At 43.0% G+C, this 12429-nt stretch overlaps 3 protein-coding genes across 3 annotated transcripts; all 3 read left to right on the top strand.

The window, feature by feature from the left end:
• LOC103971627 (phenylalanine ammonia-lyase) lies at positions 1-2350 on the top strand. Its single transcript, XM_009385689.3, has 2 exons — positions 1-399; positions 475-2350. The coding sequence occupies exons 1-2, from the start codon at positions 23-25 to the stop codon at positions 2198-2200; spliced, it is 2103 nt and encodes a 700-aa protein (XP_009383964.2). The 5' UTR covers positions 1-22; the 3' UTR covers positions 2201-2350.
• A 119-nt stretch (positions 2351-2469) lies between these two features.
• On the top strand, positions 2470-4158 carry LOC103971628 (uncharacterized). The gene has a single exon (XM_009385690.3). It carries the CDS (start codon positions 2562-2564, stop codon positions 3903-3905), a length of 1344 nt encoding a protein of 447 aa, XP_009383965.2. The 5' UTR covers positions 2470-2561; the 3' UTR covers positions 3906-4158.
• Positions 4159-6823: 2665 nt separating this feature from the next.
• Positions 6824-9772, top strand: LOC135597391 (succinate dehydrogenase subunit 3-1, mitochondrial-like). Its single transcript, XM_065090284.1, has 3 exons — positions 6824-6934; positions 8631-8691; positions 9201-9772. Exons 2-3 carry the CDS (start codon positions 8637-8639, stop codon positions 9563-9565), a joined length of 420 nt encoding a protein of 139 aa, XP_064946356.1. The 5' UTR covers positions 6824-6934; positions 8631-8636; the 3' UTR covers positions 9566-9772.
• The last annotated feature ends 2657 nt before the right edge of the window (positions 9773-12429 follow it).

A 12429-nucleotide genomic window follows, 5' to 3' on the forward strand; every position in this document is an offset into this window, starting at 1 on the left:
TGCACCCACTCTTCTCCCACCGATGGAGGTCGAAAACGGCGCTGCCGGCGGCCTCCGCGTCGAGACAGACCCGCTGAACTGGGCTGCAGCCGCTGAGGCGCTGGCGGGAAGCCACCTCGACGAGGTCAGGAGGATGACGTGGGAGTTCCGGCAGCCACTGGTGAAACTCGAAGGCTCGACGCTTAGGATCTCCCAGGTGGCAGCGATCGCGGCCGGGGCGCACTCGGCGGTGCGGGTGGAGCTGTCGGAGTCAGCGAGGGATGAGGTGTGCGCGAGTAGCCGGTGGGTGGTGGACAGCACGGCCAAGGGGACCAATAGCAATGGAATGACCGCAGGGTTTGGCGCAGCCTCTCACCGGAGGACCAAGGAAGGAGGAGCCCTGCAGAAGGAACTCATCAGGTGATTTGATATCATATCTCTCTCTCTCTCGCTGTCATTGTCTTGCAATTGAGACCAAGATTCTCCCTGCTGCAGATTCCTTAATGTCGGAATATTCGGCTCCGGGGCGGAGTCCGGCCACGCGCTGCCGCCATCGGCCACCAGGGCCGCCATGCTCGTCCGCATCAACACCCTCCTCCAGGGCTACTCTGGCATCCGGTTCGAGATCCTCGAGGCCATGGCCAGCCTCCTCAACTCCGGCATCACCCCCTGCCTTCCGCTGCGCGGCACCATCACTGCCTCCGGCGACCTCGTCCCCTTGTCCTACATCGCCGGCGTGCTGACCGGCCGCCCCAACGCGAAGGCCTGCGACCCCGCCGGCGAGACCATGGACGCCGCGGAGGCCTTCCGCCGTGCTGGAATCCCCCACGAGTTCTTCGAGCTGCAGCCCAAGGAGGGCCTTGCGCTCGTCAATGGCACCACTGTCGGCTCCGGCCTCGCGTCGGTCGTCCTCTACGAGGCCAACGTCCTCGCCCTCCTCGCCGAGGTCCTGTCGGCAGTCTTCTGCGAGGTGATGCAGGGGAACCCGGAGTTTACCGATCACCTTACCCACAGACTGAAGCACCACCCGGGCCAGATCGAGGCCGCCGCCATCATGGAGCACATACTCGACGGCAGTTCCTACATGAAGATGGCCAAGAAGCTGCACGAGCAAGACCCCCTGCAAAAGCCGAAAAAGGACCGCTACGCCCTGCGCACCTCGCCGCAGTGGCTCGGCCCACAGATCGAGGTCATCCGCTCCTCCACTAAGTCCATCGAGCGGGAGATCAACTCCGTCAACGACAACCCTCTCATCGACGTCGCCAGGAACAAGACCATCTATGGCGGCAATTTCCAGGGCACGCCCATCGGCGTGTCCATGGACAACGCCCGCCTGGCGCTCGCGGCCGTGGGGAAGCTTATGTTCGCGCAGTTCTCCGAGCTCGTCAACGACTTGTACAACAACGGGCTGCCATCCAACCTCTCCGGCGGGCGCAACCCGAGCTTGGACTACGGTTTCAAGGGCGCCGAGATCGCTATGGCCGCCTACTGCTCCGAGCTCCAGTTTCTCGCCAACCCCGTGACCAACCACGTCCAGAGCGCCGAGCAGCACAACCAAGACGTCAACTCCTTAGGATTCATCTCCTCGAGGAAGGCGGCCGAGGCCGTCGACATCCTGAAGCTCATGTCCGCCACCTACCTGCTTGCGCTCTGCCAAGCGATCGATCTGCGTCACCTGGAGGAGAATCTCAAGAACGCCGTCAAGAACACGGTGAGCCAAGTCGCCAAGAGGGTCCTGACTACGGGCGCTTTCTGCGAGAAGAATCTGATCACTGTCGCCGACCGGGAGCACATCTTCGGCTACATCGACGACCCCTGCAGCTCGACGTACGCTCTGATGCCCAAGCTGAGGATGGCCCTCGTGGAGCACGCATTGAACAACGGCGAGAAAGAGAAGGACGCGACCACCTCCATCTTCCAAAAGATCACCGCGTTCGAGGAGGAGCTGAAGGCCGTCCTGCCCAAGGAAGCGGAGGCGGCGAGAGCTGCGGTGGAGAGCGGCAATCCGGCCATGGTCAACAGGATCAAGGAGTGCAGGTCATACCCGTTGTATCGGTTCGTCAGGGAGGAGCTCGGCACCGAATACCTCACGGGCGAGAAGGTGCGGTCGCCGGGAGAGGAGTTCGACAAGGTGTTTGTGGCTATCGACAGAGGATTGGTGATTGATCCCCTTCTTGAGTGCTTGAAGGAATGGAATGGCGTTCCACTCCCCATGTGCTAAGAAGAGAGGTGATCGAAGGAGTAGTTCTTCTCCAAATCCTCCTTATAGTTACGAAATAAGATGTTATACACAGTGCTCCAAGGAATACATTCTCCACAATCATAGCAGCTGTGTAAACTTAGCTACAAAAGTAAACTCATTTCGAGCCAATCTTTTGAACTTATCAAGTTGATAATTTAATTATAGTTAAATGATTTTTAACTATTGATAATTTAATTATATATATATATATATATGATGTCATGTTAAATGACAAATCGATCCGAGTCCGAACTCAGCGAGCCAAGTAGTAAAAGGACAAGATAAGCACAACAAACCGAGGCCGAAGAGAAGGCAAGCATCCATCGGCCGACGACGTCCCATGGCGCTTCCTCACCCTCCGCTGCGGCTCCACCACCACGCCGCCGCTCCCATGCTCCGCCGCTCCCTCTCCTCCCTCCTATCCGCCCCCGCCCTCCTCCTCGCCGCCCTCCTCCTTCTCTCCTTCCGCTCCGCCCTCCTCGCCGGCACCCTCCGTCTCTCCTCCCTCCCCGACCGCGACCCCGCTGTCGGCTCTCTCCTCCGCCGCCTCTCGTCCTCTCACGCTTCCCCTCTCTCCCCTCCTCCTCCCGCCGCGCGCCGCCGCCCCCCTTTGCTTCACCTCACCCGCCTCGGCACCCTCGACGACGATGGCCTCTTTTCCGACTCCTCCTCCTCTGCCACCGCCGATCGCCGCCGCTCCGCTGCCCTCAACGCCACCCTCCCCGCCCTCTTCCTCCACGACGGCGGCGCCGTGGGCCGCCAGAGTTCCGCCAAGCCCCTCAAAATTAGGGTTCCCGACTATGCCCCCTCCTCGCCCTTCGTCTTCTCCTTCCCCGATGCAGCTGATGCTATTGGCGTCGAGGGAGATCGAAATCGGTCCCCCGATCTGCGGATCCTCGGGCGGGGATTTGACCTCGACCCTCAAGACACCACAGCGATCCTTTACCTCCTCACCCTCCTCTCCTCCACCCACGCCCTCGCCATCCTGGGCTTCATCGTCGCCTACACCTCCGCCCTCGGTGTCGTCTTCTTCTCGATTACAGCCTTCCATCTACGGAAGCCGGTCTCTGTCATAGAGACCATCTACTCGGGTGCTCGGTTGGGGATGCGACGGCTCACGGGATTCGTGTTCTTGAGATGGGCCGCGAGGGACGCTCTGATCCAGTTCTTGTGCATCTGGTTCTTTGCCGATGTCCGAGATCAGAATGTTCTCTTCAAACTCTTCGTCAAGGTCAAGTTGATGCCTTTCTCCCTCTCGCCAGTGAACCCGTGGCCCGGGCCGGCCGATGAGGTTCTCTCGGGGTTCTTCTTTGCCTGGGCTATGGTTGACACAGTAGTGTCTCTTGTGTTTGCTGTAGTCCCATGGGTGGTCATAATGGACCATGATTTGCGGCGACGAGGCCAGGATGTGGTGAAAGAGGGGTTCTATTTGATGTCCCTCATGCCGACGCAGGCCATTTCGATCAAATTCTTGGAAGCACTGGTTTGGGGTTATCTGGGGACATGGATGGCGGCGATGGTTGGGTGGAAGTTGTTTGCAGCAGCTTTTCTTTCACTTGCAGAGGTTTACTTCATGGCTGTTTGGTTGGTATTCTACTTTGCAGCAAGATGTAAAGATCGAGAATTGATAGGGCGGCAGTTTGGAGCAAGAGATTTGGAGGATTGTCTCAATGGCCTCAGATGACTCGGAGCTCTCGAGCTGGTTGCATGATTTTGTTCATTTGGTTACCTTATTGTGATGCAACTGTGAGGTACTACTGTAACACCCTCCAACAATTTACTGTGATACAATTGCCATTTTTATGATTCCTCTCATTTTATGCTATGTTGTTATGCCTGAGTTTGTCAATGAGGAGGATGTGAATTCAAATGTACAGTTTTTGGAGGAAGGATTGTTTGTACATTATCCTGTGCATATATGAAGGTGCTTTTGGTTAGGATTCTTGTAGCTGTTAATATTTGGGCTACTGATATGAGTCTGTTAATTTTGGTCAGGATTCTTGTACATTTGAGACTTAGCATTTTTGTTATTATGCTTCTTTGCGTGATTTGTGGAGCTCATTTAATATAGAATGATGCACTTTAGTTGACATGGGGGCAATAGTGCCTTCTGTCTTTCATTATATTTTCATTTATTTGTTCTGTCAGCATTGGAAAGCATTTAGTACAGATATTATTGGTTTGAATTTTCAAGTTGTATAACTCCTCTTTGTCAATAGAACATGACAGAAATTTGCTGGCATGTCTCGAATACTATGGTCAATTCAAAGACTGATTTGGCTCAATTTTCTTATTTCTTTTCATTCTTTATTTTTTTTGTTTCTTCTTTTCTTTCTTTCTCTTCATCTCCCTCCCCTTGCCACCGTTTCCACTTCCTCCTCCAGTCCTGCCCACTCTCATCTGGGTGTAGCTGTACCTAAGCAAGCTGGAGGTAGAGCAAGTGTTTTTGCATAACACCACCTGGTTGTTGTTCCTAGTTTGCACAGACTGACTTTCCAACAACACTGCTTGAGGTCGCTAACACACTTGATACAACCTTGTCTTACCAATTGACATGTTAGGCCTACCATATTGTGGTCTATGTTTTGTCCTACAAATTAACCCCACACTGTGAACTGTACTCTTGACTTGTGAAGCATATCTCTCAATTATTCAAGATTATAGGAGATTTGCTGAATAATTAGAATCGATAAATAGCCAATGATTGACTAGTATAGATGCTGGTTCACACTTTATTAGGTTGACTATGAATTTCCAAACTTGATCAGGTTGCATCAAAAGAGATCGTATTAGGCTATATAGATGTGACAATATTTTCAGATTGTCAGATTGTGACAGAGGAAACTACTATTTGATGTGAATCTCACGTCTTTGCTCAGGTTTCATAGTGCTATATATAGATGTGCAATACTTGCAGTTTGACATCAGAGAGTCCCTACTTTCCTGATGTTGTCAACAGACGGTCCCTACTTTCCTGATGTTGTCAACAGAAAGAAAGTGGTACCTGAAATTTTCATTATTGGTTCCATCCTTATGACAACAGAAATTTGTGTTGCATACCTGCTTAAACAGTATTGCTCACCTAAATGGGTGGATTTTTCTTTTTTTTTTTTCCTCTGCATGGATGGACTGAATGCTGGATGACTTAAATAGTCAGAAAAAATAATCTCAGGACAATGCTTTAGATTATAAAAGCATGTAAAACGCCTTGTGAAAAACAGAGTGTGACTGCATTAGCATCGTCAAAGATTCGGAACTTTCTGTGGATGTTTCTGGTTGTCTTGTGGGTAATTCCATTTGTGCATGTAAAATGTCTTGCTGCCTTGATGTTCTTATTTTGTTCTTTTTAATTATTTTCTCCTTTCTATAATGTTGTTATGGTGGTACTGATCTACTTTGACAGCTGCTCATATTAATAAGTCTGGTGCACCTTTCTTCACTGACGATACCGCTTTAGTTTAATGTTTTCTGTTTATCTAGAAAAGTTAGAGTGAGAATAGAATTGATGGATTTGAGCTGCTTATTTACTTTGGTGTGGTAGTAATGTTTGTTGTTATCTCTATGCTTGCTGTTAACTGGTTCTCCTTCATACTAGACTATGTTCGACTATTGGCCAACATGATCATCTTGCAATAGGAAGAGTTTACAGGGATGGCAAGGAGAAGGTGGTTGTGGTTGTAGGCAAAGTGTTGAAGTCTGTTTTGTGCATTGATTTGATCCTCTCATTTCCAAGCAATGACTTAATTGTTCTCACTGTGATAGATAGTGTTAAACCAGGCCATCAATAAATGAAAAACAAAAAATAAAAAAAAATTTATAGAAGAGAATAGACAAAAATAGATTTTTGGAATCAAGTTTTCTTTATTCATCCTATTGATACAAAGAAATGTGTGAAATCATAACAACAGCAGAATGAACAAAAGTTTGGAACTGGCATATTTACCCCATACTTTACATGTATATAATTACTACTAATCATGGTCATCACTTGTCACTAAATTAAACAACATTAAAATTGTAAATACCTAAACTGCCATTTATTATTTTCATCAATTATTTTATCCCTCATGTTTCTTAACATATTTGAATGTGGTATTAATGTTAATTAGAATATCAAAAGCGATTCTATCAATGTTACAATTAACTACAATGGCATATATGAACATTTTTTAGTTTTATAATATATGTATGTATGTATCAAACTTAAGTTTAGAGGGGCAAATACAAAAATTAATAACTTTGAAAGGAATATATATATATATATATATATATATATATATATATATATATATATAACTTTGAAACATTGACCAAAAGTCTTACATTAACTTTTCCTAGATACTTAATTAATAACTTATAAATAAAAAGGACATTAATCCTAGATTTGAACTCCAAAAAGAATTATACGGCATATTAGAACTATATAGATCATTTAAGAACTCTGAAAATTTTAAATTACTTTTCCTGATCTTATTAAAAGTGAGGACAGTATTTGGAACCGAGAAAAATCATGAATTTAAAATTTAGATTTAGAATAATATTAGAAAATAAAATAAATATATTATTTACTTAATGAAAGAGCGTGACTGTGAACCGACCGGAGTAGCTAAACCGGAGATTGGGTCTAAAAGTACGCGACTCGATCGATCTCCGGCCTCCTCTATATCCCGTCGGATCGCCCTCCATCTCTGCGCTTCTTCTCGCTGGATTCCGGTTAGTCTCCTCCTCCTCCTCTTCCTTTTCTTAGGCGTGCTGATTTGATCCGTGATGATTCTAGTACGGTTCGGAGATGCCCTGTTCGAGCTTGATCCATCCGGGTCGATCGACCGTGTAAACCTTCAGAACGACGCTCTGCCGGGAGGCAGCAGTGTTGTCGGGACCGGGATATTCTCTTTCTAATTCCTAGCGAAACCCTAAGTTGGATCATGTTGTGGATAATCATGACGGAACCCTAGCTTGATCATGTTGTGGTTCGGAAAAGGTTTCTTTCTCCTTGTGTTTTAGAGCTTAAACATAACTAAGATTATGGAAACTAGGGCAGACGTGTTATGGCCTAAATCGATCTAGGCTATCGGATGATGTCTACCCAGTTCAAGGTATACTGCAATGTGTAGTTCGTATTGGACGATTGATTCTTCGAGAAGGGGCGATTGGTTGTTTCGAAGTTGGAGTTGGTTTTCGGAATTGTGTGATGAAAAATATAGCACAACAGTTTTTTTGTTTTCCTTGTAATGCTATGCTATTCATCAGTGATGATTGATAAAATGCGACTACAATGTGATTCTGTTGATCGTGGGCATGGTGGAACTCTGTGCTTTAATACTTTATCTGGAAGGTGAAATTGCTTTTGTGTTCTGCTGCCTGCAATTTCTGGTAGGAAAAGGATAACGCAGCACTTGATTTGCAGTTGTAGCAAACATTAGCGGCATATGTAATATGGAAACATACTTTGGACAAATTTATTTACCTAACTTCTAATGGCTTCACAAAGTATTACTTGTAGTCCTCACATAACAGCTACTTGTAGAGATGTCAGAGACAATGGACAGGATATGTATCTCAGTGCTTAGAATTTTGATTGGAAAGATGGATGGCTTGTGAGTTGGGAGTTGTCTGACGAGATGAACTCCTTCGATGACCAATATAAATCTTCCTTTAAGATGAACCTTTCAGTGATACCATAAAAAGTATTCATTCTCAGATCCTGGCTGATGATGTAGTTGTTAAAATCTTACTAAAAAAATATCTTCAAATGTTGGAAACCAAGTTAGTTGTTGAGGTTTGATGAAGAATAAATGCACTAATGATTTTAGTACTCGTATCATATCTACTATGCATGTATTATAGGCTGTCTCATCTTTTGTCACTCTTTCTCTGGTAGTGGATTTAGCTTTAATAACATTTATGGATTCTTTTTAATGGGAAATGATCTGGCAATGATATTTTTGTTTCATGAATATGTATTTGGGACTACTTGATCCCCAAAAGCATTATTTGTTTACCACACTCATCTTTGACATTTATACCAAACAAGTCGATTGTTGAATTATTCAAATGAAGAGTGGAATCATCAAGTGTCTCTATTAATTGCTTTATAGTTAGTTTCTGAAAATTGAGAAGAAAATTACGAACTTGTATAAAAATATTGGTACATAACCTCTATGAGAATCTAACCCTAGCACGAGACCATCACAAGCTAAATTAATCATGTATCTAGCACAAGACCATATTAACCCTGCTTGTATTTCTGTCCATGCAAAATGTTAGATGAACTATTCTGCAGGTTTTAAAAGTTCATTTTGTCTTTTTCTCGTGTTCTAACTTGGTATAACAAGGCTACTTTTATTCAGATTGCTTGTTGATCATCAAACTTTGTAGAATCTGACTGAAAATAATTATTGGATGACAGGAAAAAATGGACAAGACTTCTCATTTTGCGGTTCATGCTGATGCTTCATTTGCACTTCGCGGTATGTGCAGTACATATAATTAACCATATGATATGGTTTTGATTCCTGTAGATTGAAATTTCATAAGAATTGTGAATTTCATGATGATCCAATGCTCCCCTAAAAATGTTTGCATCTTTTTATGTGAATCAATGTGTGCCAGAAACCGAGACCTGACAGACTGTTTCATTTATCATATATCCATAATGGGTTACAATCACTAAGCACATCCATAAGCAGGAAAAGTTACGGGCATAAAATTTGCATGCCACTTGTATGGGAAAATATAGATATGGTGTATGCTTGATAGTTATGCATTGGTAATGTTTCTTTAACCAAGCAACACTGTGGCCTCTGTGGTGACTTCAGCCAGCTACCAATATCATGCTTGTGTTGTTTATCTTCATTAATGGATTGGTCTCTGTATGCTTGCATAGTGTTTACCGTGGATGCCTTCAGCCCTTGGAAATATCCATGGAAAGATTTTCTTCAATATGGATGTGACAAAGCTCTATTTCCAACATTTTCAGGCTTTCTTAGTGGTACTTCAGTATACTCAAGGATGAATGGGGGTTGCCAGAAACAACAAAGTCTGGAGCCACCTAGGGGCTGTGGAACCGTAATGAAGCTTCCTTATGGCTGTAGTTTTCTCCCGGAGAATTCTCAGCCAATGAGCTCAATCCATGGAAGCCGAGGCATCCATGTAACCCGCACCTTGTCTGAATCCACAAGAGGAGTCGTTTCAAATCGTCCCTTATCTCCTCATCTTCCAGTGAAGAAGCCACAGCTGAGGGCAACGTTCTCGATTTCCCATCGGATATTTGGAGCTTCGCTGGCATCTGCTATATTGTTGATTCCCATTGCTTGGAAGTTCAGTCTCCTACTCGACGTGTGACGCTCGTGATCGATCACTCATTGGTGTCAATTCCAGCGCAAACGAAGCTTTTTTTATCAGCATTACTACCCAGAAGTGAGGGAACATGAACCTGTTTTATCACTATGTTGCTTGAAAAATCATCCAAAAACAATTAAGAACCAGCTGCTGGAGCAAATTCTGATTGCAGTTTTCCTGCATTATAAGGTAGTCTTTATCTTCACTTTATTCTGAGCTGATTTAGTTGTTGATATTGACCAATATGCTATCTGTGGTATGCTGTAGTCGACTTCTTGTCATGTTAGAGAACCAGGAGGTGTCCATGCTTGGTTTCCTGCAATTCATTTTTCCCTTAATTCACTATTTTCATTTTAATTCAGTTATATGATTCATCATTTATTTCTGTGATAGTGCATGCTGTTACTTTTATTCATGATGATGATGGAAAAGAAAATTGCAAATGCAGACTTAGGCAGTGAAAGCTAATTCCTGCTTTTTTCATATGGTATTTCCAAGTATAAAGGCTGTGTGTATCCATTTACTAATAGAAAACATTCCACTGACTTGGACTCAGATATTCGAGACATTGAATTCGCCATTGAGCTTTCGGAGAAAAACATGCATCTATTGTTAGTTTTTGAGATTGCTGGTCATCAATCATAAATCTTTTTAGTTGTAAGTTTGAATTCTGAAGTATCTACTTTCTATTTCATCGAGTGTTTCTTTAATATTCATGCGGCGTCCTTCTCTCAATTTGGTTTAGTTTCATATGTCAAATCTGATCCAACTTGCATGTTAGAGAGGATGTTAAAATTTAATATAAACTAGATTTCTTTTAATAGCTTAATCTTTTAGGATTGTTGGCCATGTAATAAAAATCTTTACTATCTATTCTGGAAGTGTAGTTCTAGCTTGCTTATAGGATTTAATCTTTTTGGGACATTTAGTTTTTGTTCATTTTAAGACTACCATTACTTTTGTTCAGGGGAAATGAGTTCTGCTGAGAAAGCTTTAAGAAACTTTTTCCTCGGATGAGGTCTTTTTCTACAAATTTATTGCACCCATCAGAGCCGACGATTTCTTTGGTATTCATGAACATTAAGAGTATTGCTGGTCTTTTTTTAATATATATTTTTAATTAGTTTGAACAAACTAATTTCTTTGGTAGATATTATATTTGAAGGAATTTATATGCTGCACTAAAATTGATCGTGAGAATACCAGTTGTCAACTTTGATTGTCGGTTAGTCCGATATGTTTGAGTGTAATCCGACCCGGCCCACTTTCAAAGGAAGACATTCGTCGAGGTCGAAAACTCGGCATGCATGGATGCGAAACAGGGTGAAGTGGCTAAACTCGAGATGCCAAAGTGGCATAGAGCTATTGTCAGGGCAGCAGAAAGCTTGTTAGATTTTGTTGATGCTCAAATTAATTTTGATCATCCTGTATGGAAGAAGGCTCTTTTTTTATCATGGCCATCAGAATGGAACTCAATGGAGGATCGAATTAGAATAATTGGGAATCGATTGGTTCTATTATGTTAACAAATTGAAATGGATTGGTTTTTGGACAACTGATTATGTATCAATCAGATTAAATTAAAACGTTCATGTTTTGTACCTATCTTGTCTAATTATAGATTGTCCCCAGTAGTTAGATCTTTTTAGCATATTGATTCTTGGATTTAAAAAATTTATATTTAAATTATGAAAGTAAAATATTTAGATTTATTTATCTTAATATCATCAATTTTATCAATAAAAATAAAAAAAAATAATTAGTAAAAAAATAATTTTAATTTTTAATTGGTAGTGACCAATGATATCAGTGGTGGCGAACGATAGCATCGCTAGGGTCGCGAGTAGTTGTTATGGATGATGAGAGCAACGATAAGAGATGAAGGTCATTTTGCATCGATATTGATGCAATTATTGAGCGGTAAAAGGGTCATCGATGTAAATGTTGAGTGATCCTTTCGTAGCTTGATAATTGCGTCAACGCCAATATAGATGCAGGGTGACGAAAGGACCACTCATTATGTCAACATTAACGCAGTTGTCGAGCGACGAAAGAGTTGCTCAGCATCTGCATCGACAACCCTTTCATCGCTTGGCAACTCTGTCGATGCCGACATAGATGTAGAGTGGTGAAAGGGTCATTCATTACGTCAGCATCAATACAATTGTCAAGTGACGAAAGGGTTGCTCGACATTTGCATTGGTAGCCCTTTCATCGCTTGGCAACTACATCGATACAGATGTAGTGAATGACCCTTTTGTCGCTTTGCATCTGCGTTGATGTTGACATAGTTGTTGAAACTTATCTCTTATCGTTGTTCTCCTCATCCACAACAATCACTCGTAACCCCCAACCGTGTCGTTATCCGTTACCATCAATTGAAACATTGAAATTATCTTTTTTCCCCATTGTTTTCATGTTTTTGTTGATAAAACCAATTACGTTATGGTAAATTAACCTAGATGTTTTACTTTCATAATTATAAAAATTTTAATATAAATTTTTGAAGTATAAGGATTAAGATGCTAAGGAGATCTAACTAGTAATCTATAATTAACCCTTCCTCTTCCACGGGGTAAAAAAAATTATTTTCATGATAATAAGCATACATTTTGATCTCCAAGAAATTCAAGTATCTATTATTTAAGACAAGACATGACATGCTGGGTAAAATATTTCTTTTATATTGTTGAACCATTTATTTTGAGTTGGATTAATAATGTGTCATTTAATCCGGATAAAGATTCATGTGTATTGCATTTGTTGATGTTATTACTTTTTATCATATTTTATATTGTTGAAGTTTTATATAAGTGCATTGTCCCTAACTTCATATCACGAGGAAAGACCCAACCTCAACGACGTTT

Source organism: Musa acuminata, chromosome BXJ1-11, assembly GCF_036884655.1.
Source record: "Musa acuminata AAA Group cultivar baxijiao chromosome BXJ1-11, Cavendish_Baxijiao_AAA, whole genome shotgun sequence".
NCBI classification, from domain to species: domain Eukaryota; kingdom Viridiplantae; phylum Streptophyta; class Magnoliopsida; order Zingiberales; family Musaceae; genus Musa; species Musa acuminata.